The 25392-nt window shown below is 41.6% G+C and overlaps 1 protein-coding gene across 4 annotated transcripts in view; it reads left to right on the top strand.

Annotated features, from left to right (window-relative positions):
* Positions 1-25392, top strand: part of septin12 (septin 12) — a 73435-nt gene that overhangs the window by 31284 nt on the left and 16759 nt on the right. Inside the window, exons 1-3 of one of the 4 annotated variants that reach the window (XM_053443140.1) lie at positions 10291-10355; positions 18828-18880; positions 19826-20233. In XM_053443140.1, the coding sequence (XP_053299115.1) occupies positions 19864-20233 (370 nt within the window). In that variant the 5' untranslated portion in view covers positions 10291-10355; positions 18828-18880; positions 19826-19863. Of the gene's footprint in view, positions 1-10235; positions 10356-14504; positions 14662-18827; positions 18881-19825; positions 20234-25392 lie in introns of those variants that run through there. The other 3 variants (XM_053443139.1, XM_053443138.1, XM_053443137.1) reach the window with 3 other exon arrangements.

Raw genomic sequence — 25392 nt, 5'->3', positions numbered from 1 at the left:
TTCACCTGATTTGGATGTAAATACCATCAAATTTAAGCTGAAAGTCTGCACTTAACGCACATCTTGATTGTTTCATTTCAAATCCATTGTGGTGGTTTACAGAGCCAAAATGATGAAAATTTTGTCAATGTCCAAATATTTATGGACCTAACTGTATATGACCGTGTAAGAAAGTTCCATAAGCTGAATTTACGACACTTGTAATGGGATTTTTAATACATAACAAAGCCAACAATTATCTTCTGGTTGATACAATTCTTACCCAGCTGCGGCTGGGGGCCAAAGCACTCTCATCACTGTGTCAGACTCGAGTCAATGGCCCTGAACAATGAAATCACATTTGCTATATACTAAATAAGCCCCTCCTTTCACAGAGGCAGAATGTTCATCCAATCAGCTCTCTGCATGTTGTCTTCAGGCTTAGATTTGGTCACCTTCAATCTGCATGAGGACCCCTTTGAAGTCACAACACAATGAGATGAACTCTGCTGAGACTCAAGAAGAAACCTGTTTCTCAGACCCCTGTCTTCTGCTGGATTGGCCCCTGCTGTGAAAACCATTTGTCTCAGACGAGGACACAGGAATCTCCAGCCAATACACATTTGAGAAGAGCACGTCACGAAAACATCTCAGTGTTACTAGTCTAACTGCAGAAACACATCTTGTAATAATATTCTCTATATATTGTCAGGCATGTTGGTTTATCCTAAATATGAGAAGATGAGCCGAACTCGGTTTGTTCAATCAAGTATTTATTTAGAAAGCAATGAAAGGTAACAATCAGCTAAGCAATGGGCATCCAACAAGTCGCATCAGAACCCGAGACCCATCAGAACGCATCAAACAGCCGGCGCCTGTCTATGTTATAACAGTAGATCTTGGTTCTTCCTCCTCGAAAGTGCGCAGGCGTAGGCCATCCTCTTGGTATTGGAATAAGGAAGTGACAAGGAGCCACTCCCAAGGCCTTGACACAGCTGATGGCATGTGGGCCAATGGTGTTGACAATTGGAGAAAGGATTATTGTGTTCTTGATATATCAAAACAATGTTCTGTTTGTACAGACAATCAAAACAATTTAACCAAAACAACGAAACAAAACTGTGACGCAGACACATTCTAATTTTCAAGATTAAAGACTTGGAAGGAAAAGGTTATTATTAATCATTTGCGTGAAGGCCTTATCTGGCTCAAACTGCTTCTATCTTTATTCATTTAGAGTTCAGTTAGACACAGACTATAGGTAAAATATTGAAATCCTCACAATATATACTTGTCATTCTTTCATTAAACTTATCTAAATACAAAATGTGCCTTCACAAGCTCAAGTTGTTTTTCTTTATAAACGTGGGGAGGGCCAAAGGTTTGACTTGAAGTGACTCACACGAGTAATGTATTTAGCTTAAATGTCTGCTCTTATCCTCTCGCTGAGCTGCGTCTGCGGAACCCTAAATTGTTGGAAATCCAATTTATCTGAAAGCAGCTTATGTGACCTCTCATCTCACCCAAACTCAGGCCAAAAGATCCCCCAATACCGTTCTGTCTGGAAATTCACCTTACCAGATGATAACATGGAGAGTACTTATTTTGACAATTTCAGTGATCCTCTGATCTGTTTCTTGTACCACAGACACAACACCTATATAGGCTGACGTTGTACAGTGTTTGGAAAGTCCATTTTAATTAGGAACCTTCCAAACTGAGTAAAATGACTTGGAAGTATTTCAGTGGCTGCCATAGTAAAAGCTGTTCAAATTCTCTAAAGCAGGGTTGTCAAACTAATTTTAGTTATGGGGCCACATAGTGCCCATTTTGATGTCAAGTGGGCCAGACCAGTAAAATCATAGCATAATAGCTTCATACCCCCCCTTTTTTTTCCAACATGAAACCTACATAACAGGGGGGTCCGACCCGTCTTGGAACACGGACCTAGGAGTCTGACGCGCGCATTGAAAGTGAAAGGTGATGGCCGGTGCATGCCGGCTGAGGTGGGATTCCAGCCCCCAAGGGCTCCGTGCACACCACTGCGTACCTCCTGAACCACTTCGGGTACCCCGTACCCCAGTTTGGGAACCGATGGTCTATGGCAGGGGTCACCAACCTTTTTGAAACTGAGAGCTACTTCAAAGGTACTGAGTAGTACGAAGGGCTACTTGTTTGATACAAACTTCCTGAATAACAAAGTTGCAAAGATCACCTTTTAATAATAATAATAATATATGTGAAGAGACTGTCTGATCACCTCAATGTTAATTATTTCTCACAATAATTATTAACAATAATTTCCACAACAATGATGGTAGGAAACAGATATATTAAAACATGCAACATTTATTTCTGTTAATCTGTTTTCAACTTTGCTTAAAGTCAAGTTAATTTAAGAACGTTTGGTGACATTTATCACTACATTTATCAAAACATTTATTAAATTACAATCACTTTGTTACAACGATGATAAAGTTTAACCAAAAAGAACACATGCATGTGACTGGACTGTAATGTTTCTAAGTGTCTTCTTAATTGGTTGGGTCTCATACTGTCAGCTGCCAGAGTTTTCAAACTTAAAATACACACTGGTCTCTCCTCATGTCCTCCTTTATTCACTGTGAACCCAAGAGCAAGACAGGCTTCATTGTACGTTCTTTTCAACTTGGTTTTTTAACACTGTGTCTTGTTTGTCCCTGACCGGCTGCTTCACTGGAACGAGCTCTGATCTCATGTGTGTGTCTCTGAGCGAAAGAGGGGGGGGGCGGAGCCCCGGGGCCTGTGTGTGTGTGCTGTCTGGAGACACACACACATTTTCCGCTCCGGGTATTTCATGCTGGCCTGATACAATGATAATTTAACAATATCTTTTTTTATTTAGAGCATGCCTTGCATCCGGCGGGCCTAGCTGGCCGTATGTTTGACACCCCTGTTCTAAATGATAAGGGAAGGAGTGTTAATGCTTCCAAACTTACCTTCTTTAGCATAGGAAACAGCAGACCTTTATGAAAGGAAAGGAGAAAATGCCTCCATATTCATCAATTACAACCCAGACACCAATTCTTTGCGACAGCAACGTTTAGAGCCATACAACCTCGTAGTTGCCCCTGGACAACGTAAATATAAAATACACGACAGCCGGTTTATTCTCATGATATGAATTAGAACTCATTTCTCATGTCACTTCTGTCCAATCAACAACAAACATATTGAACTAATATGTTCAGTTCAAAATATCATCATAACTTAGAATTACTTAACTATAACACAAATATATAATATATTTAAATCCCCTATTTGTGAATTGAAAAAAAATGTGTTTTTGACAATTTGATAAGTTTGTCTCCACGTATATTCCTCACATTATTATATTTTCTTTTGAATCTTTTTTATTGTTATTTCCTGTGAGTAGGTAATGAATAAATGTGCCCTTTGAATAAAAGGAAAACATCTTTACTCAGGACATATCATTTTGTTTTAAACAGGTAACTTTATTATAACTGTGAGAGTGGAGCCTACTGCACAGAGTACCATGCATTTTGTGTTAAGCTTATGTTATAAATAAAGATAAAATGCAGAGTGAAAGTGGATATGGATTTTCTACGTAACCTGGTTCTCCTTGTCAAACTCCTTACAGCTTCTCCTTCACATTTTTCCTTGACTGTGTGACGTATTCCATTGGGGGCAACAACTAGACTTTCAGAAAACTGTCTACACAGAATCAACTCAATCATCTCCAAAAAAATCACAGCTTAAATTTTATGATGAGAGTTCATAGGATAATTGTAAATTTAATTAATTTAGCTTATGCAGCATACAGACATTTATAATTTATTTAATAATTATATATACCGCTCAAAAATTAAGGGAACTCTTAAATCAAACATCATTCTTCTTTTATGTACATGTGCCAGAGCCAGAAGGTTGACATCTTTTTTTGACTGCCAGTTCATTAATGTTTGGGTTAAGTTCAGTGCTGTGGAAACCCTCATGATGGAGTGAAGGTGTGCATCAGAAAGACGACTCCTGTGTGGTTTTTTGTTCATCTTCATCACAGAGAAAAGCTGCTCACACAGATATGCAGTGTTGTGCCAGTTCACACTTAAAATAAACTAGTTCAACACTAAGTTACTTAATGTACTGATCAGGTCATAAGTAATGAGTGTTTAATTAAAGTGAGAGCTGTTCAGAGTGGAGGAGGACACAGAAATTCCCGCTCGGTAAAACTACTGCAGCTTCTGCGCTGATCACTGAGCAGCTGTGACCAGTGTTTTCACTGTTTCCACTGTTCTTCAACAAAGTCACTCATTAGAACAAGCTCTGATCTCACTATGTGTGTCGAATTTAGCGAGTTAGTAGGGGCAGAGCCCTGGGATGTGTGTGTGCTATCTGGGAGAACACACAAACACACATACACACACACACACACATTTTCTCTTGCTCCTGGTATTTCACATTACGGCCTAATAAGAAAAATATCCATCATATGAAAACTGATCTGTTCACCATGGGGGCCAGTTAAGATACACATTTGATATTTTACGTTGGCCATATATAATTGTACCACGGCCAGAAGCGGCCCACAGGCCTAGAGGTTGACATGTCTTCAGTAACTGTGTATGGCCCCGACGTATCTGTATGCACTCCCGACATTGACTCTCTCCTCATCCTTCCTGACTGATTATTTTCTAGTTTTGTGTTCTGCTAGTGTCCTTGTCACTACTGCTAGCATGAGGCGGTACCTGCAGCCTAATCAGGTTGCACAGGTAGTCCAGCTCCTCACAAGAGGATTTGCTGTGTCTCCCAGCACAGTCTGAAGCGCATGGTGGAGATATGAGGAGACCGGCCGTTAGACGAAGAGAGCTGGACAGGGCCATAGAAGGGCATCAACCAAGCTGCAGGACTAGTATCTGCTCCTTTGGGAAGAGTTACAGGAGGAGCACTGCCAGAGCCCTACAAAGTGACCTCCAGCAGGCTGCTGGTTTGCATGTTTCTGACCACACTTAAAGAAACAGACTGCATTAGGGTGGCATGAGGGCCTGATGTCTTCTAGTGGCACCTGTGCTCACAGTCCAGCACCAGGCAGCTCGATTGGCATTCACCAGAGAACACCACAATTGGCAGATCTGCCACTGGCTCCCTGTTTTTCTTCATAGATAAGAGCATGAGATTCACACTGAGCACATGTGACAGGCATGTAAGAGTCTGGAGACACTGTTGTGAACATTATGCTGCCTGTAAAATCATCCAGCATGACCGGTTTGACGGTGGGTCACTGATGGTCTAGGGAGGCATATTCTCGGAGGGTTGCACAGACCTCCATCTCATAGCCAACAGTTCCCTGACTGCTGTTAGGTACCAGGACTAAATCCTCAGACAGATTGTCAGTGGGCCCTGGGTTCCTCCTGGTTTTAAACTTGTTTTTCGGTGTGGTTTTGAATCCAGCCCTCAGTGGGTTGATGATTTTTGTTTCCATTGACCATTGCTGCATAATTTTTTTCTCAACAAATTATACAATGTACATTCATACAGATTTAAACTTCAATAATTCGCGGCTCAAGATCTGATGTGTGATTTATATATAGAGTTTCTCTACGGTCCACAATGATGCTCAAGGATCAGAAGGCTGGTTTGTACCGTGATGGAGCTTCCTGTGTCCTCCTCCAGTCTCCTGCTGACCTGCTCTCACTTCAACTTATAAACGCCAACACTCATCACAAGTTATTAGGACCTCATCAGTACTAAAAGTTGACTTAGTGTTTGTTTGAATTGCTTTAGAGTTTATGAGGCTGCATGCGGCTGTGGCTGAGGGGTAGAGCGGTCGTCCTCCAACCTGAAGGTCAGCAGTTCGACTCCCAGTCTTCCCCATCTGCATGCCGAAGTGTACTTGGGCAAGATGCTGAACCCTTTACTACCCCCCATAGAACAACAAAGTGCTGCTCATAGATGCACTGTATGAATGTGTGTGTGAATGGGTGAATGTAAATCTGTACTGTAAAGAGCTTTGAGTGGTCATCAAGACTAGAAAAGCACTACATAAATACAAAACTATTTACCATTGAAATATGAGTTTTGTGCTCAGTACAACACAAGACCTGACTCACACAGTCAGGACTCAGTGTTACAGTGACCGGAGAGATCCAGATTCGTTATCTGACACCATCGATTAATAACTCAATACATGATCAAGAGCTTGTGATCTACATAATACTTGAATTAATCAGTGTATAGATCCTCAATCAAACTGACAAGGGCATTTGATGAAACATCGTTTGAAAAGATTTGGCAGATGATACGTTATCATGCAGGGAAAGTTCAGTGAGCTGCTGTCTTTCTGTAGTGGTATATGTAAATGTTTTTGTATTTATATAGCGCTTTTCTAGTCTTGATGACCACTCAAAGCGCTTTACAGTACAGTTTTACATTCACCCATTAACACACCAATTCATACAGGGCATCTATTCGCAGCACTTTGTTATTCTATGGGGGGGCATTCAGGGTTCAGCATCTTGCCCAAGGACACTTCGGTATGCAGATGGATAAGACTGGGGATCGAACTGCCGACCTTCAGGTTGGAGGACGACCACTCTACCCCTCAGCCACAGCCGCCCTGTATCTGTCAAGCAGTCCTGCTGCAATCATAGTCTATGGTCAGCAGCCAGCAAGATCATGATCCGCCATCCAGATCGGATGCCACTATAGTCCAAAGTCATTGTCCACTGCCGCATATTAGGATCTATCATCAGCCGCCGCCTCGGTCGTGGTCCACCACCATTATATGATGCCAACGCAACACAGGATCCGCCATTACCACTACGATCAGCCTGCACGATATAGAATCCGCCATACTGGATCAACCATTGCGACCTCTTATACGCGATCCACAATCGTAATCCATGGTGCGGCCACAGCGGGACCGGATCTGCGGGCGATAAAGCAAAGGGACTCGGGGAAGGGGTCAAGTCAGTAACATTTACTGATGAGATATGACTTACTTCGATGTGATAGGGATGGAGAAGAGGAAGGAGAAGCTGGAAAGTGAAGCTCTGTGTGTCATGTGTCATAAATTCCCTTTGCGTCTTAGCATCATCAGGGTTTTATGCCTTGCCAGGCCGAAATTGGGGGTACACTTAGGCTCAAGGTAAATCTGAATGGCTACTGGTTTGTATGGTAGTACGATGAAAACCATGTGGCCCACTCAGTAGATCAGCCATCAATACCTCTATGCCTTTTTAAACTAAACGCTTCCTATTTTAGAACATAGGACAAGTAACATTCTGCCGCACTAATTAGCTCTAACTATAAGCTTTATCAAAAAGGAAGGTTTTGAGCCGACTCTTAAACGAACAGATGGTGTCTGCTTCCCGAACTGAAAGTGAGAGATTATTCCACAGGAGAGGGGCTTGATGGCTAAAATCTCTGGCTCCTACTCTACTTTTAGAGACCTTAGGGACGTGTGTGGGATGAAGGAGGGGGATGGGAATGTGGAGTGCCTGGGAATTGTATAAAGTGGGTGATAGAGGAATCCCGCCACCTCAGATGCTCAATACCTGGATGACCCGCAATTTTCTCTTATTAAACTCAGATAAAATAGAAGTTATAATACTTGGCCCTAAACACCTTAGAGATACATTATCTCAAGATATAGCTGCGCTAGACGACATTGCCCTTGCTTCCAATGAAACAGTCAGGAACTTGGGAGTGATCTTTGATCCTGATTTGTCATTCAATTCACACCTAAAACAAATTTCTAGGACCGCCTTTTTCCACTTGCGTAATATCTCAAAAATTTGACATTTCCTTTCGCAAAAAGATGCAGAAAAACTAGTCCACGCCTTTGTTACGTCGAGACTGGACTATTGTAATTCATTACTATCAGGCTCCAGCAGTAAGTCGTTAAAGACTCTACAGCGTGTCCAAAATGCCGCAGCACGTGTCCTGACGAGAACCAAGAGAAGAGAACACATTTCTCCAGTATTAGCATCGCTACACTGGCTTCCGGTTAAATCTAGAATATAATTTAATATTCTCCTCCTCACTTTCAAGGCCCTGAATAATATGGCGCCATTATACCTTAAAGAGCTGTTAGTACCCTATCAACCCACTAGAGCACTCCGCTCCCACAATTCAGGCTTACTTGTCGTCCCTAAAGTCTCTAAAAGTAGAGTAGGAGCCAGAGCTTTTAGCCATCAAGCCCCTCTGCTGTGGAATAATCTACCACTTTCAGTTCGGGAGGCAGACACCATCTGTTTGTTTCAGAGGAGGCTCAAACCCTTCCTTTTTGATAAAGCTTATAGTTAGAGCTAATTAGTGCGGCAGAACGTTACTTTTCCTATGTTCTAAAATAGTAAGCGTTTAGTTTAAAAAGGCATAGAGTTATTGATGGCTGATCTACTGAGTGGGCCACATGGTTTTCATCATACTATCTTACAAACCAGTAGCCAGTCAGATTTACCTTGAGCCTCAGTGTACCCCCAAGTTCGGCCTATATCATTGTATCATTGATTACAAGGCAAAAAACCCTGATGACGCTAAGACGCAAAGGGAATTTATGACACACGACTTGACCCCTTCCCCGAGTCCCTTTGCTTTATTGCCCGCAGATCCAGGCCCGCTGTGGCCATACCATGGATTAAGATTGTGGATCGCGCATTAGAGGTCGCAATGGTTGATCCAGTATGGCGGATTCTATATCGTGCGGGCTGATCGTAGTGGTAATGGCGGATCCTGTGTCGCGTTGGCATCATATAATGGTGGTGGACCACGACCGAGGTCGGCGGCTGATGAGGGATCCCAATAAGCGGCAGTGGACAATGACTGTGGACTATAGTGGCATCCGATCTGGATGGCAGATCATGATCTTGCTGGCTGCTGAACATAGACTATTATTGCAGCAGGACTGCTTGACATATAGTCTTGAAGTTATCCTTCAAAATGTTTACCCGCATCAATGCTGCTAAAAACTTTAATCTTGATGATGTTTTCCTACACCTGACATCTATTGCACTTCTGTCCGTCCTGGGAGAGGGATCCCTCACATGTGGCTCTCTCTGAGGTTTCTACGTATTTTTACCCTGTTAAAAGGGTTTTTAGTAGTTTTTCCTTACTCTTGCTGAGGGTTAAGGACAGAGGATGTCACACCATGTTAAAGCCCTATGAGATGAATTGTGATTGGTGAATATGGGCTATACAAATAAAATTTGATTGATTGATTGATTGAATACTGAGGTAAGAAATGTAACAATGCCACTAATAGAGCTATCCATTTGAAAACAAAAAATGTACAGTGAAACAGTTTTCTTTGCTATAACCATTTCCCCAGTCCACACTGACAGGGGTGTCCAAACTACGGCCCGCGGGCCATCTGCGCCCCGCCATCCATTTTAAATTGGCCCGCTCAAAAAATAAATTAAATTAAAAAAAAAAAAAATTATAATGTTTTTATTTTCAAACTAACAATTTAATAGTACTTTAATGGCACTTACTTATAGCACTTTGTAGTTTAGCTCTAATTTTGAATATATTGTACTTCTTGATTCTTGTTGTTCTGGGTTTGTACTCTTGAATGCACTTATTGTAAGTTGCTTTGGATAAGAGCGTCAGCTAAATGAAAGGTAATGTGATGGACTATGGCCCACTGTATTGCAGCTGTCCCTCAGAACGCAGCCACGCCCCCCCCCCCAACTGTCAACAGTCCGCTCCAGGGCAGGGGGGCGTGGCGCCATGAGTGGCCCGGACCTTCGTATTTTTTTCAATATGTGGCCCTCGGGATAATAAGTTTGGACACCCCTGATTTAGAACCTTACTAGTGTCAGACCAGTGGAGAATTTGAATCCTTGTCCTGAGCAAAAATATATTTTGACAGAAATAAGTGTAAAATGTCCACATTTTGTTACTATCCTTCTGCTACATTCATTTACACCTGGACTGTAATTTGGTCAAGTTCTGTCTGATTTCAATACGATCACCAAAAACCCACTGACAAATTGATGCTGCTTTAAAATCAGGAAAGATCATTGGAGGAAAATGTTTAGGCTTTAGTGGCATTTATTACTTTTCATTATGATTATTCCAATTTACCCTGATTTAAATTGACTACTTCTCCATGGAAACAACAACTGTAGAGATTAAAACCATGTAGCATCACTGTCATCTAATGGTATGTTGTTGTTAGGACAGTATATAGCCAGCAGAGGATCTTACCAGGAAACCGTTTCCCCCAGGCCAGGAAATGCATCATCCTTTGACACACACAGATACACACACACACGCACACACACGGTGCCACGCCTCTCCACACACACAGGCAGTGAAAGGACATCCTGCCCAGTTGTATTTATTAGTCACTTTTGACTGCTGGGTCTCCACACCAGGTAAAAACAGCTCTCTCCTTCCTGTTTTCAGTCCCTTTAAACTGCTTATACCTGGTCCTTAGTGTTACATTGACATTATTGCTTTCTGTTAGTCACACACTTGTTCTGTGGTGAAAATGTTTCAGGTTTGGAACTTCAGAGCTGAACTTGTGAAAACTAGTCTGCTTGTTTGTCAGCTTTGAATGTGATGCAACTTAGCTTAGGGAACAGAAAGTATGTTTCATTTCAACATTTTAATTCTAGTACTAGGAGAAATGAAAAGCTTATCAGAAATAAGGGTAATGCAATTGTGATTAGTTTTTTAAGCTTTAGGTAAAGAGGTTAATATTAACATTTATTATAATGCTGGTTTAATGATTGGAACTTCTTTAGTGTATTACTTTTTTAAGGTTTCTAGCTACACATTTTATGTTTGACATACAACATCTCTGCAGAGAGTGTTGGAGGAGTGTTGTCCTTTTTCCACTACACTTCTCAGTGTGTGGTTTTGACACTCCTGTTTGATTATCAGGAGTTACATTACTATTAGACAAGATGATGATGGTGGTATGCATGCCATATTCATCCATTGTTATGTTGAAAAAGAAAACCTATCCACGTAACACATGAGTAATCATATGTTGTCAGTGTTTTGTAGGGAAGAGATTAAATTACATGTAGCATGAATCTATTTCATGTTAAATTAAGCAGTTAGGAGGACATTTTGAATTTGGGTGGATGATGTGGAAACATTTAACTGTAGAGTTATAGTACAGGTTAATATATTGTTATATAGTTATCTAGACTTATAAGACAAAGACATACTGGTTCATCTGGTGTACACGTGGAAAAGATTTTCTATTATTTTTGAATAATTTCTCTCTTGGTTGCTGCTTTTTCCAGTGTTTAAAGTGTGTGTGAAAAGAAATTGTCTGAACATATCAGCAGAATTTCAATGAAATGTCCACTCATTAGCTGTATCTACTTATCATTGCGGGTCGTAAGGGGCTGGAAGGCAGTCTCAGCTGATGTTAAACTAAGCATTTAAACAAATCTCTAAATACAACATTTAGAACAGTGCTAAAGCAAACAAAGTAACTAGACAAACACAGTCAGGACTATTTAAAGCCCAATTTACCAGTCCCGGATGATTTTTGAAAATGTCTTGGCAGGGAGCTTGTTGTAAGAGCCGACGCTGGTTTTGATGTGCTTCAAACAGAAACATGTGCCCTCAATGCATTACTTGCTGTCTCTGGCTGCTGGAACCACCCCTCAACTGAGTCCACTAGAGGATTTGTTGCTGTCGGATCTGAGCAGAGAATATCCCACTGTGATTTTCATGTGTGAAATTAAGCTCTTGAGAGAGTCCTGATTCTTGTCTGAAGACATCTCAAGTCATTATCAGCACAGCAATTGGCTGACTTTGATGTTGTGATGCTGTGCAGAATCTCCAGAAGGAAGGGAAATCTGCAGCCCATCAATCAGTCAATCAAATTTTATTTGTATAGCCCATATTCACAAATTACAATTCATCTCATAGGGCTTTAACAGGGTGTGACATCCTCTGTCCTTAACCCTCAGCAAGAGTAAGGAAAAACTTAGGGATGCACCGATATATCGGCCGAACATCGGTAGCGGCCGATACTCGCCTCGTTTACTGATATCGGCTTATCGGTAATAAACTTGACTTTCACCGATATCATTGGCCGATGTTCATATTTGTGGTAAAACCGCTGGGCACGTGCCGCGGCTGGGGGAGCAGTCGCTCCGTCGCCCTCCTCTCCGCGCCGCCGGAGGCTCAGTGTGCGGCACCGGGAGGTCCTCATCCGGTGGCACCTCACGGCGCCGGCGCGGAAGGCGGGAGGGGACTGGGTTCGCGGTCAGCGGCGGCCACTCTGGACGCGTGTCGGGCCCTTCTCGCGGATCACCTCAGCTACGGCGACCGCTGGGGGAACCCTCCGGCTGGCGCCTAGCAGCTGACTGAGAACTGGTGCGGACCAGGGGAATCCGACTGTTTAATTAAAACAAGCATCGCGAAGGGCCACGGTGGGTGTTGACGCGATGTGATTTCTGCCCGACACTCAAAACAGGTCAAACTGAGGAGGGCTTGTTAAGTTATCTTGACTCACGCAGTGTAACTTGGTGTAAAAAGTATGAGCGTAGCGTCTGTTTAAGTACTTTATTCTCATGTGCATCGGCTCTATTCATCCGTCTCATGCACAGGTAACAAGGGAACTGACAACATAAGTCATACACACAGAAGCCGTAACACATCTAATAAACGGGCAATACTGCTACCGTAAATCAATGAGAAGAGCGTTCTCTATAATGATACTTTAACAGGGCTGTTTTAGACAGGGTAAAAAGGTGCTGTTTTAAATTATCCTTGTGGTATTTTGACCAAAATATGTTACAGACATTTCATTATGATCCCAAGGAACCATTTCAACTTGCGGTAAAATGGGCCTAATATGTCTCTGTTAAATAAAGTTTAGTTAAATCAAAGATTGTTTCATAAATCTGATTCAATTTGTGCTCATTAAAAGATAAGAGTGATGAATAGTGCTTTTTAAATAATGATTTAATTATTTTTCTGGCACAAAAGGGTGAATGAATAACAACAAAAAGAAAATAAACAAATATCGGTATCGGCTATCGGCCAGATTGTTATTTTAAATATCGGTATCGGTATCGGCCAAGAATTTCCATATCGGTGCATCCCTAGAAAAACTACTAAAAACCCTTTTAACAGGGTAAAAATACGTAGAAACCTCAGAGAGAGCCACATGTGAGGGATCCCTCTCCCAGGACGGACAGAAGTGCAATAGATGCCACGTGCAGGAAAACATCATCAAGATTAAAGTCTTCAAGATTAAAGATTAAAGTCTCTAGCAGCATTTGATGAGGGTAGACATCCCGAAGGACAACCCCAACATGACATGCCAAGCAGTCCCGCTGCAATCACAGTCCATGGTCATCAACCATCCAGACCACGATCCACCATCCAGACAAGACGCCACTCCAGTCCTCAGTCACCGTCCACCGCCGCCCACCAGGACCCATCACGAGCCACCACCGCGGTCCTGGTCCACCGCCCGTGCCCAATGCCATTGCGACACAGGGTCCGCCACCAGCACCACGATCAGCCCACATAACTCAGAATCCGCCACACTGGATCCAACACCGCGAACCCCGGTGCGCGATCCACAAACCGCAATCCATGGTGCGGCCACAGAGGCCCTGGATCTGCGGGTGATAAAGCAAAGGGATTCCGGGGAAGGGGGATAGGGATGGAGAAGAGGAAGGAGAAGCTGGAAAGAAAAGCTCCGTGTGTCATGTGTCATAAAATAGAAAAAGTTACGTTCTTCCGCACTAATTAGCTCTAACTATAAGCTTTATCAAAAAGGAAGGTTTTGAGCCTACTCTTAAATGAAAAGATGGTATCTGCCTCCCGAACTGAAAGTGGTAGATGATTCCACAGCCGAGGGGCTTGATGGCTGAAAGCTCTGGCTCCTACTCTACTTTTAGAGACTTTAGGGACGACAAGTAGGCTTGAATTCTGGGAGCGGAGTGCTCTAGTGGGTTTATAAGGTACTAACAGCTCTTTAAGGTAAAAAGGCGCTATATTATTAAGGGCCTTGAAGGTGAGGAGAAGAATTTTAAATCCTATTCTATCCCATTGAAGAAGAACATTTAATTGTTAAAAAATAACAAAAAACGTCGGTTTTTGTCTCCTCTGCTTTTTTCTGTCAATGAAAATATAGATATTTTGCTTAAACAAAAAAATGTTGTACAATTTAGACTGTTTTTTATCAATGATTTTACATGTCACTGTAGTTGCAGTTAGTATAACGCCTGCATTATCCCACCCTAGTTATTGAAAAATAGTAATGTTAAAATATTACATAATAGTTTGTGTTAAATGCAGTCAGTTGCATGTTGACTGCAGAAATCTCCTTCTCCTCTCAGGGATTAGTGGAAGCTGCTTCGGCCATTTGCATGTGAATAGTTCCTGGACCTGCTTTTAGCAGCCAAACACCCCCCTTCCACTCTGCCGCACCATCTCTCTCTCTCCCTTTCACCCCCTCTCCCTCTCTCTTGTTGTCTCTCAGCCTTTCTCTACTCCTCCTAACATCAGGGAGGACCAGAGAGAGAGGGTGAGGGTCAGATGCGGTCAGAGAGGGAAAGAGAGAGTGCAGCACCATCATTGCAGACACACTTAACAGAAAAAGTAGTTTGGTAAGCAGAGTTTCTGTCTCGGCCGGCTTCGAGAACCCTTCGCTGCCTGTCAGGGAGTCACGCAACTGGCCTTTGTGAATGAGAGGAGGTAGGATACTTTTGTTTCTCTCATGCTCCATGGATATCAGTGGGGTACGCTCAGTCTTCTGTGCAAACAATGAAGGCTGACAGGACTGGTCCACTTTGGCGGTCAGAATGGGGGTTGGGGGGGTTATTAGGCCTCAGCTTTTTTCTAACCGTTGAATCAGGAAGATCTTTGTAGTTTTCTTGAAACTAAAGTACACTGTGAATCGCAAGACTCCAGTCATGCTTTTGGTTGAGGTTTTTAAACTCATATATAAACTTTGTGCTGTATTATCTTTATGAATATCAAGCACAATTTAATTTATCTTCTTCTCATTTATTAAAGAGCCCAAATTTTGGCTATTCACAGTTTCATAATTTTAACAGGTATATCTGCTGTGATGTTTAAATACTCATTATTTGTTTTAGACCGTACACAGCTGTAGAGCCTCTTTTCAGTGGGAAGTCATCCCATCCAAACAGGTGGCACAAATTAGGAGAGCGGAGCTGTCAATGTAAAACACAATTTGTCCACAGCTCTGATTGGAAAAGACCTGTATGGATGTACTGTACTGTATGTATACAGATGTTTAAATATACCAGTCTTTGTCACAGTCCCACATGACCTGATTATGTCACATCAAAATATTGATCTTTCATTCATTAAGAGTGGGACTTTCTCTGGTTTGTTCCCTTGAAGAAACTTGTCCGATAATTCCGCAGGAGCACATGTAAGAACACAGTAGAGATGAGATCCTCTGCAGGAGTCACTGCAAATGTCGATGTGCTGTAAACAAAGACATGTGGTCTCAGCAATGGATTTTAAGACACATCCTGCCTCTGTTAGTTGTGCCTCCACTCGCCTGCACTCCCTCAAGATCTTTGGTTGTCATTAACGTGAGTGTACGGACAATGGCCTGCTGTGTTGTTGTCAGAAAACCTAGCATTGTCTGTGCCATGGAAATTTAAAAAGCACCTATTAGAATGCATAATACAGGGGAAAGTTGAGATAAAGCTGAGTGATGAACAAGTAGGAGCCGACAATTCTTCATTCGAACTCTAAAGAAACAGACACACAGAACTGTAGGGGAGAGCAGGGTAATATGGGAAATTTTTTACATTTGCTCCCCTGTAGGCGAGCTAAAATGATATATCAGTAAAATTTACACATTTCTTATTAATGCAGGATGTTTCCTAGCAATGGAAATGATCAGAATGTCTTCAGGACAAAGGGTAGTGAAAATATGATTGTTTTTAAAAAAGTGGTCTTATGTCTCACTTTACCCCCGGCTACGGGGTAAAGTGATCCACTTACTTTTTCCACTTTAAAACTACCATAACAACACATTCAAAAACTAATATCAGACTAGTAACAGAATCATGGGGATTGGTCAATTAAGCACATTTATGATTATTATGATTTATGTGATCTCTTGCACACCCTAGCTTACCTTCACATTGTTTCTCTGTCCATTTGGTAGGGACAGGGATATTGTTTTTCTCTGCGTATTCAAATGCCAGTTCACGGCACTTAACTGGAGCAAGGCCATGGAACTGATCAGCTAGTTGTTTCAAGTGTTTGGCAAGCTCCTCCTCCATCTCATCTGTGATTATTCTCTTTACCTCAGCTACTGCACCCCAGGCTACTGATTTTACTTTCCCTTTCTCTTTTTCTTTATGAATCTTTTGAGGGTTGTCTTATCAATATTTCTATCCCTTCTAGCTTTTCTTAAGTACTTCTTTCCTTGCATGACCTCAGCGGCTACACTCTCCATCTCTGCGAGGGGTGTTTGGCCCCAGGTTGTCTTCCTGGTGTATAGTTTCTTGGCATGATGGCTTTTCTACAATGCTTATGACATTAAAAATAAAACATATATAATGTAATATTACACTAAAATATGTTTAAGACTAAACCTAACTTGTGCAGCATTTGTCCCACTTTACCCCACAGCCACCGTTTTAGAAAAAACTACATCTCTTAGCAATTCAGGCTAATCTTCAGCTAGCATCAATCACATGTTTTTTTAGGTTGGAAGTTCACCAACATGTATGATAAAAGTTTTTCTACCTGATTCAATTTGTTTTGACACAACAGTTGATTCATTTCAAAGCAAGAAAATTTACTTTTACATTCAAAAAACACATTTTTGTGAAAAAACATACTTTCCACAACACCAGCACCAACTTCTCCTTCATGGCAAGGGGGGAATGGGAGGGGCTTGAAAACATAATGGTCAAATTGCCACAAATGTGTTCCGTTGCCTAGATACAGGGGGTTTCTCACATTACCCGATTTCCCACATTACCCCGCTCTCCCCTAACAAAAATATGTACGATGTTATTAAAATGACACAGCAGTTTGTTTTCAAGAAGTGCCACATAAGTTCAGGGGCTGCAGCAGAAAACCACTGTGTACTCACAGCAGAGTATCTTAATTGTGTTCCTAGCATAACAGCCCCTCAGATCTACAGATTTATGAGACGCTGCATAGACCACCACTTTCTGTCTGCAAGTGTGCATGTGAACGCAGCAGAAACCAATGCTGCTCAATAATTGCATAGATCAATGCTTCATACTTTATCATTAAAATGATTCAGTGTGAATTTCAGTCAGCTCACCACTTGGCTATTGTCTGCCATCAAGTCATCACTCCATCTCCAAACTGCACTCTCTCTACGGTGTACTGCTCTAGCCCTTGGAACTCCACACATGTTGTCAATAAGGAATCACCATGTAGCAAGTTCAGGCTGAGGGTCCCATCAAGCTGAAAAGGACATTAAAGCCTTGGGGGAATTCAGTTATCGTCGTTATGGTACACACCTAAGTGTTCGTGGTCTGTCATTGACCAGACTTGAGTGAGTTGGGTTAGGTTTGGACATGTCATGGCAGAGTTTGATTAAAGGCTTCAATCTGCTTAACTATTGTTTTACTGTCCAGGTTAATGGGCACTCACATGTGAAACATTGATAATCTATCAGGCTTACTTTTAATCCCCTGTAGTCAAGTTTCCAAAAAACTGGAACCCACATTTCCCAAAATCGAACCAGTTTGAGGTCTCGAGTTTGTAGCCTATTAGTCGATAGCCAAGACTTCTTAAAGTTTTCTTGAGCCACAGACAATATTATCTGTATTTCATAGGCGTAGTAAGAATGTAAAGGAAATGTATCTTTTTGTGAAATTTACATGGAGTCCTCCTTTTACATTTGCAATTTAGCTACAAGGTTGTTGTTTAATGGCACTGAAACATCTGAGGATGTTAAACCTAATTACTTATTGCACAAATACGTTCCCTTGTGTTTTTTTCACTTTATACTTTACAGCAAAACACTTCCTCCTTTAATAATGAAAGAGACTTGTCTCTGTCACCAACTCTGCCCTTCACTGTCCTGACTCATGAGGAGGATTACTTCTGTTCAAATGGATGAACGGAGTATATTTATAGCTGATTAAATTATGTGGACTAACACTTACCATCAGCCTCTGTGTGTGTGCGTGTGTGTGTGTGCGTGTGTGTGTGTGTGTGTGTGTGTGTGTGTGTGTGTGTGTGTGTGTGTGTGTGTGTGTGTGTGTGTGTGTGTGTGCCTGTGCAACTTCTCTCAAAATACAAACCCATACATACACAAGTCTCAGTCGTGCTGGTTTCAGATGAGTATTATAATTGTATTTGTACACACACACACACACACACACACAGCTTTTCTTTCGTCTTCATTGGGATTGTCAGCACCATTCAATCCTCTTACAGCACAGACCAGACTACACATACAAACCCTTGCAGATAAGAGAAGGGATAGACTTGTGTTACATATAGTCCAGCTAAGTCTTAAAACGATTGTATGTTGTGTGTTTCTCTTGAGCTTTGTCACCTGTGCATGGTTTTATAAGTTCGTTTTTTCACATTCACTAGTTAGTATTTTTTCAGTGATCTAGTGATATTGACCTATGAAGCCATACTTTTTCTTGAAAAACAGTTAATAATAACAGTTATCAGCTTAAATAATATGTAAATTAAATATACATATATGAATTGTGCAAACAATCGAAATCACATAATACATATAACCTAGCCCACTTCAATAATTGACACTAAAAACATCTTCAAACTCATCATCAATTATTTTCACACTGCCTGCTAATAAGTTGAATGTTTGTGCCTTTCTCTGTCTGCCGGTTCACCTCTCGTCTGAACAGTTCAGAGGGGGACCAGACTCAATTTGGTCGGCCATCTGCCTTGACCATTTGAGGTGAGCAGATAAAAATGGGGAGGACACATTTGCACTGGTTGCCTATAATACACTGGATTGAGGCTCTGAATGGGCTACGACTGAGTTACATAGCTGACTCTCTAGTTAACTATGTTCCCTCTGGAACGCTGAGATAATCTGCAGCAAATCTGTTAGAGGTCCCTGACTACAGCCGAAAGAAAATTGGCGATGCAGCTTTTGTAAATACACTCCAAAGCTAGTTCAGTAAACTTCCTTATTAGAAAACCTAAAAATGTCCCCTTTATTTCAGCACTTAACTAGATCATGTACTTGCCGGCACTCCTGCACTATTATAATTTTTTTTTATCATTTTATCTTTTATATGCATTTGTTTTTATTACATTTTATTTATACATTTATTTCATTCTTTTTTATTTACTTTTCTTTTAAATATCATTTCAGCATGTTCATATTTCATTTTCAATAACATTTGAACATGGTTTATTTTCATCTATATTGTATAGAAAGCATTTAAAGCTGTATTTCTTGTTAAAAAGTTAAAATAATGTTTATTATTATTGTTATTATTATTATTACTATTGCTACTATTACCCAACCCTAATATATGTTGGTATTAACTATTTCCATTCTTTCCGACCAGAGATTCTTTTGAGCTACTCAGTCTCTGCATGTTGAGCTAATCTACTACCTCTTAACAGACAGCAGTTAATCCAGGTGCCCAGATTTGATGCTACACAAACACAATGGTATACCAAATCTGACAACCTCCCTCTACCAGCAACACAATGATAACCTGCTTAGGGAGCAGGATGGGTTTAATGAGTGAAGTCAGTTAAAAGGTGACGATTTAAAAGAAATGAAAGCTACATTTTCAGTGTGTTACAAATAGTGGCACATACAGACATGACCCTCCACGAAGCCAAATCATTGCAAACTACTGAGAAATCTCTTTTTTACCCACAGACACTGCTGAAAAGCTGGAGACACCGCCGCCCACCCCAATGGAGGAGAGAGTGGAGGAAGAGGGAGGCATCATGGGACAAGAGCAAAAAGATGAGGACAAGAATGATGAACAACCCGCCAGCATGACTACCCAGAATTCCATGACAGAAAAACAGGAGAACAGTTTGAAGGTTTGCCCAGTGGTGGAGGAGAAGGGGAAGGAGAAGGGAATGAAGGAGGGAGAGATGAAGAAAGAAATGGAGCTGGAAATAGAGTTCGATGGGGAGCTCTGCCAGTCATTGCCTGGCCAGCCGATTAGCTTCATCCGAGGCGCTGACCTGTTTGGATACGTGGGCATTGAGGCAGTACTGGACCAGATGAGGCGCAAGACTATGAAGGCTGGTTTTGAGTTCAACATCATGGTAGTTGGTGAGTCTCACCCACATAAATACAAACAAACACAAGCAAGAGCAAATAAATATAAATATGAAACATAGTCTCCAGTTTGGCTAAACCATCTGGGGAAAAACACAGGCAACCTTTAAATACGCTAAAAAAACTCCTGCAGCAACCTTTTACTGGCCATTATCAAACTGTAACTCATCTATTTGTTGTTTATTGTTCTATTTTATTCACCTGCCACTGTGCCAGTTCACACACATATACACACACCATCTCCCTACCTCTCACGCATATTCATTTTGTGGGTGCATGTGTGAGCCGACATTCTTCTGCAGAAAAGGTTCTTTCATAGATTCAAACCTACATACCTAGTGTGCTGTGACCAATCACAGAACTCGTCAGTGAGGTCAGTCTCTTCTGAGCCACTTAGCAAAGCTCTGCACTATGGCAAGCTAACAGTCAGACGAATGGATTTTCCTTTTTTTATGTTTTCTCTTTTCATTTAAAATACCAAAATTAAAATGCAATCTACAACTGCTCTCCTTCATCTTGTGTATGTCTGCGTGTGCGTGCGTGTCTATGTGTGTTTGCGTGCCATGTGCATTGCCATGTGTGCGTTTGTATTACATATTGTTTCATATTGAAATAGGAAGTGAGACTGTGTGATAAGGAAGTGGTTTTGAGAACCCCCCGGCTGCGTTGTGCATGTGTTAAAGACAAACTCTGGCTGAACTCCAAAGGTCAAGTCTGAATTAATTATAAATATATATAATCTAATGAAATACACAATCCGTTAATGAAAATCTTTTCTATTTGAATAACAGCAAACTAATTTCAGATCATTCCTTCGAAAGGTCTGAAACAATCCTATATTCTTGTACCTGTAAGAAATCTCATAATACGAGAAAAGTCAAATCACTAAATCATTTTTAAGTTCAATTTAAGAACTGTTTTTCTCTAAAAAATGAAATTTGAAATTTGACCACCCCCCTGCACAAGTCATATGAGGATGAACACTTAACGTTGCTGTGTTGTCTCTGATTCATCCTCCACTGCCTCACTTTGGTGGAAGGCAGGTGAGTCAACAGATTGCATGGTAAAAAGTTGAGAAACAGCCATACATATGTTTATTAATTTGCTGTCAGCGGTGTAAAACTCCAAATACTTCTACCAGCTGCTTCTCAGATGCTTTGGTGTTACAACCCAGAATGCTTCTAGGGCTAAGGGTACCAACATAGAATAACTGCACCCTAGACAGGGCATCGGTCACCACCTTGTCAGATCTCTTTTTTTGTTTTATCACAAGGCTCCCCTCTTGAGCCCAGCGCATGAGCCACTGGTTGTGATTATACAAGCGTGCTAAAAATGCAAGTGGGTTTTAATCTGTATAAACGACCAAAGGCAAGTCAAAATCGCGGACTCGTGGATGCACAGATAATCACCTTCCTCTACACTGAGAACCGAGCAAGCGGTGGATCGCCTTTCATCGTGGGACTTGTGTGTCGCTGTCACACGAGAGATATAGTTTCAGCATGTTGATGTCAAAGACAAGAGTTTATTGCTTCAAATCAGGAGTACTTACTACATAGTCTATGTAACCCAGCTTTTGATATTGTATGGCCAAGAAAAACGTGCAGACAGAGACGAGGCAGAGACTGGTAACAGCACCAATACCTTATCCCCTACATTGATGTGGCGAGCTACCAGGGAACTGTCAAACTGGGCTTTCGTCTCTGTCTGAGAATTTGCAAGCGCTTCTCTTGCAAAGGAATGAGCCTGTGGTGTAATCGTTTGCGGAACCTGCTCACATAGTCCAAAACACTTGTTTTTGGAGACAACTCTGTTGAAAGGAATTTATCTTTGAAGTGCTTTCAGACGCCAACGAACAGTGGTTCTGAAAACCAAATCTGCTGGACTGAATCGTAATGATTCCTGCACTGCCTCCTGCTGTAAAAAGCCGAAATGGAATACCCTCATCCCAGCTTTTTCCCATTTTTAAACAAATTTACAAATCATGGATTTTAAAGTTTGATGCCAACATTCCAAGGGTTCCAGTAGCTCCGGTTGGTAGGCACTCGAAACGCTGTGTTGATTGTCAAAGGATTTAAGGACCTGTTTGAACAGTGTGCTAATTTGATTTGTTTTTTCCTATTAACTCGCACACGTAGCAGGTTAGGCTATAGTTGCTGACATCAGACTTTAAGCCTGGCCAGAAAAAGTGTTTTAGAATGAGTTTGTATGTTTTGGTTACCCCTAAATGGCCAGCCCACAGGCTTAATTGAGCTAGAACACAAAACATGCTGACAATAAACGAAAGGCACAACAATTTGGTGAATTACCCTCCAGTCAGAGTTTTCAGCTATCAGAGAAGTCCATGTGCGCATCAGAACATCATTATCTACAAAGTAGCTTGGTGATTCCTATGTGCGTTGCTTACTACTCACCACCACAGCGAAGCATTTTGGTAGGTCTTTGTAATGAGCCGCATCTGGCAGCTGAAGCCAGTCCGAAGATGATATGTCCTGTTTTGATATCATCTGCCAAATCTGTCATAAATTCTCTGTCGGATAAATCTCTACTACGGGTGCGCTTAACTATGCATGAAGGGCATATAGGCTGTGCAGTGTAAACGTACGGCTTAACACTTTGAGGGCAGGAGTTAATTGTCCTCCAGCAACATAATTTGTCATTGGTAATCCCACTGATGGGCAAGGATGGGCGTAAGGCAACAGGGAACACACCAGTGACAAATTTAGACTGCAAATGCACAAAATGAAGCAAAATTTCTCTCAAACCTTGTGAGAAAGCACATATTCATCGGCCAAAACAGAATAATAATTTCACTTTCTACTCATTTAAATATAAAACTATACGCACTGGCAAGGTTTTCCTTAACTTCCTTAAGCCACATTACATGCAGCACACTATTTATCAATGAGGCTTCCCTTATCCCTAGCAAACTCTACAGAAGTTTGGGTTGAGGATTTTCTGTTATTTCAAAATTTGTGCCTATTGGCCTCTGGCACAAATTCATATGCGTGCAGAATAGCAGCCCTAACCTTCACATAATCAAGACTGCCCTATAGAGAGAGTTCTGCCATCACGTCCTGCGCTTTACCATCGATGTCTGGACAGACCAGATATCGGAACGCCTATTCACTGCAGTAACATCTGGCGTCAGAGCATTTCTCTGGGTCGATCTCCAGCTGACTCAGCCGTGTGGCTCTGTCCACCTCTATTTCAAGCTTCTTAACTTGCAGGCGGGGCTCAAATTCGGCCTGTCGAGCCTGTGCTTGAGCTTCCAGTTGCAATCGAGCCAGCTGAATTTTTTTACAAATGTGTGTGTTTATAGTCTTTGACATTTTAGACCCCTATGTGATTCCATCAGGATTTAAGATTCAAGATTCATGATTCAACAATTCATTTTGTGCACATTCATATGCACAACAATTACATTAAGCAGTTGCTGGCAATGAAGTGCTTGGGTCACAAGCTCTCTTCTAGCAATGCTCAGAATATTACAAGCAAAAACAATCGAATAAAATAAATATCAACAAGAATTTGAAATATTCATGAGCATTGTCCTATTGGATTTCGCTAAGTGTGACATCCTCTTCCCTTAACCCTAAACAAGACTAAATGTAGAAACCTCAGGAAGAGCCGCATGTGAGGGATCCCTCTTCGAGGACGGACAGAAGTGCAATGGATGCCATGTGTAATAGGTATATTGTCAGGCAGTCTTGTCGATTTTTTGTCTGTGATCAGCTGCCACCAAGATCGGGTGCCGCTGAAATTCACAATCCATTGTCATGATCCACTGATACTATTGGAATCCATCATCGTTGTCCATGATCGCTGCCAACACAATGTGGGATTATGCCTGGAGGAAATTGGGATGGAGGAGGAGTTATGCACTGAAAGACGGCTGACTGCTGAAGAGAGGAGAAGGGATTTTTAAAGTTTGACAGCTGCTGAATGATTTGCTGAAAGAGACCGTAGCAGACCAGATTGGACCTTTAGGAACGTCCACAATCAGCTGATCAATATGCAGGTTAAGTCTTCCTGACTGAATTTACGGCAAACTTCATTTGGGGTTTCTCCCTCTGGGCTGACTCCAGGCAGCGCGCCTCATACCTGCAGGCTGAACAGGCTGAAATAGGGTTGGGGCAGAGGCAGAAGCAAGCCCTCTTCCTAAACCCTGACCCTACTCACCAAACTGACGGTTTCACACAAAAGAACAAGGCTAACTAAACTAAACCAACCTTCATATAATAAAAATACATTCAGGTTTCCAACAATAAGGCCTAGTGAAATAACAAAGAGTCTGGGTGAAGTGCACAATGACAATAAAGACAATAACCAACTAAGCTATAGCCTACCAAACAAACCCTTAATCACAGAACATGTGCCTCACAAATTAAAATTCATCAACAATCCTTGAGCAAACCAATACTCGATTACAAAACACAGTTAACATGACACATGAGAGGCACCGAGGCAAACTGATCAAGTGAAATCTCAGCCGCCCCTGGCAACATTACACAGGGTTTATATCTATATTCTCAGCCACAGGGACAAGGGAGCGTGATAGGCTGCTGGCAAAATTGCAGGAGGAGCCAGCTACCACTGTGGAACACTGAGTCCTAAAGCCAGTGGGCGGTGCAGGGCTACAGATCCCCTGGAGGTGTGTAGGGTGGAGGAGGGGTTCACCTGTGGGAGAATAAATGATGTCTTTTTAAATTAACTGAAGTATTCTGCAATCGCCATCATTCATCCTTCCTTCATATAATTTTTTTTTCAAATGCTGGATTTGGGAGGATCTCATTTAATTCAAAAATAGCCATTTTAGTATTCACGCGAATCACTCAGGCACTAAACAATCAGGCTACTGTTTTTACTTTATGGGAATTAATGAATATACCCCGGAAGAGCCCCCAATTATGTTATAACCCAGTATGTGTCTAGAAATAAGGGATGCAACACAGTGCTGATTTACCTGGAAAAGTGGTCTTTTATTGTAGGGAAAAATAAGATTCACATAAGCAATACTCACCAGCATTGAATAATATGAGGACCACAGGGTTATGGGCAGGGTGTGACGCAAAATCATAAAATAAGTTAAAAGCAAAACACCTTCCTATACTTAGTCCCTACTCCCGTACTAAGGATAAATAACTAAACTGAAC

The sequence above is a fragment of the Pleuronectes platessa genome, chromosome 16 (assembly GCF_947347685.1).
Source record: "Pleuronectes platessa chromosome 16, fPlePla1.1, whole genome shotgun sequence".
Taxonomy (NCBI): domain Eukaryota; kingdom Metazoa; phylum Chordata; class Actinopteri; order Pleuronectiformes; family Pleuronectidae; genus Pleuronectes; species Pleuronectes platessa.
This window is presented reverse-complemented; position numbering and strand designations above follow the sequence as displayed.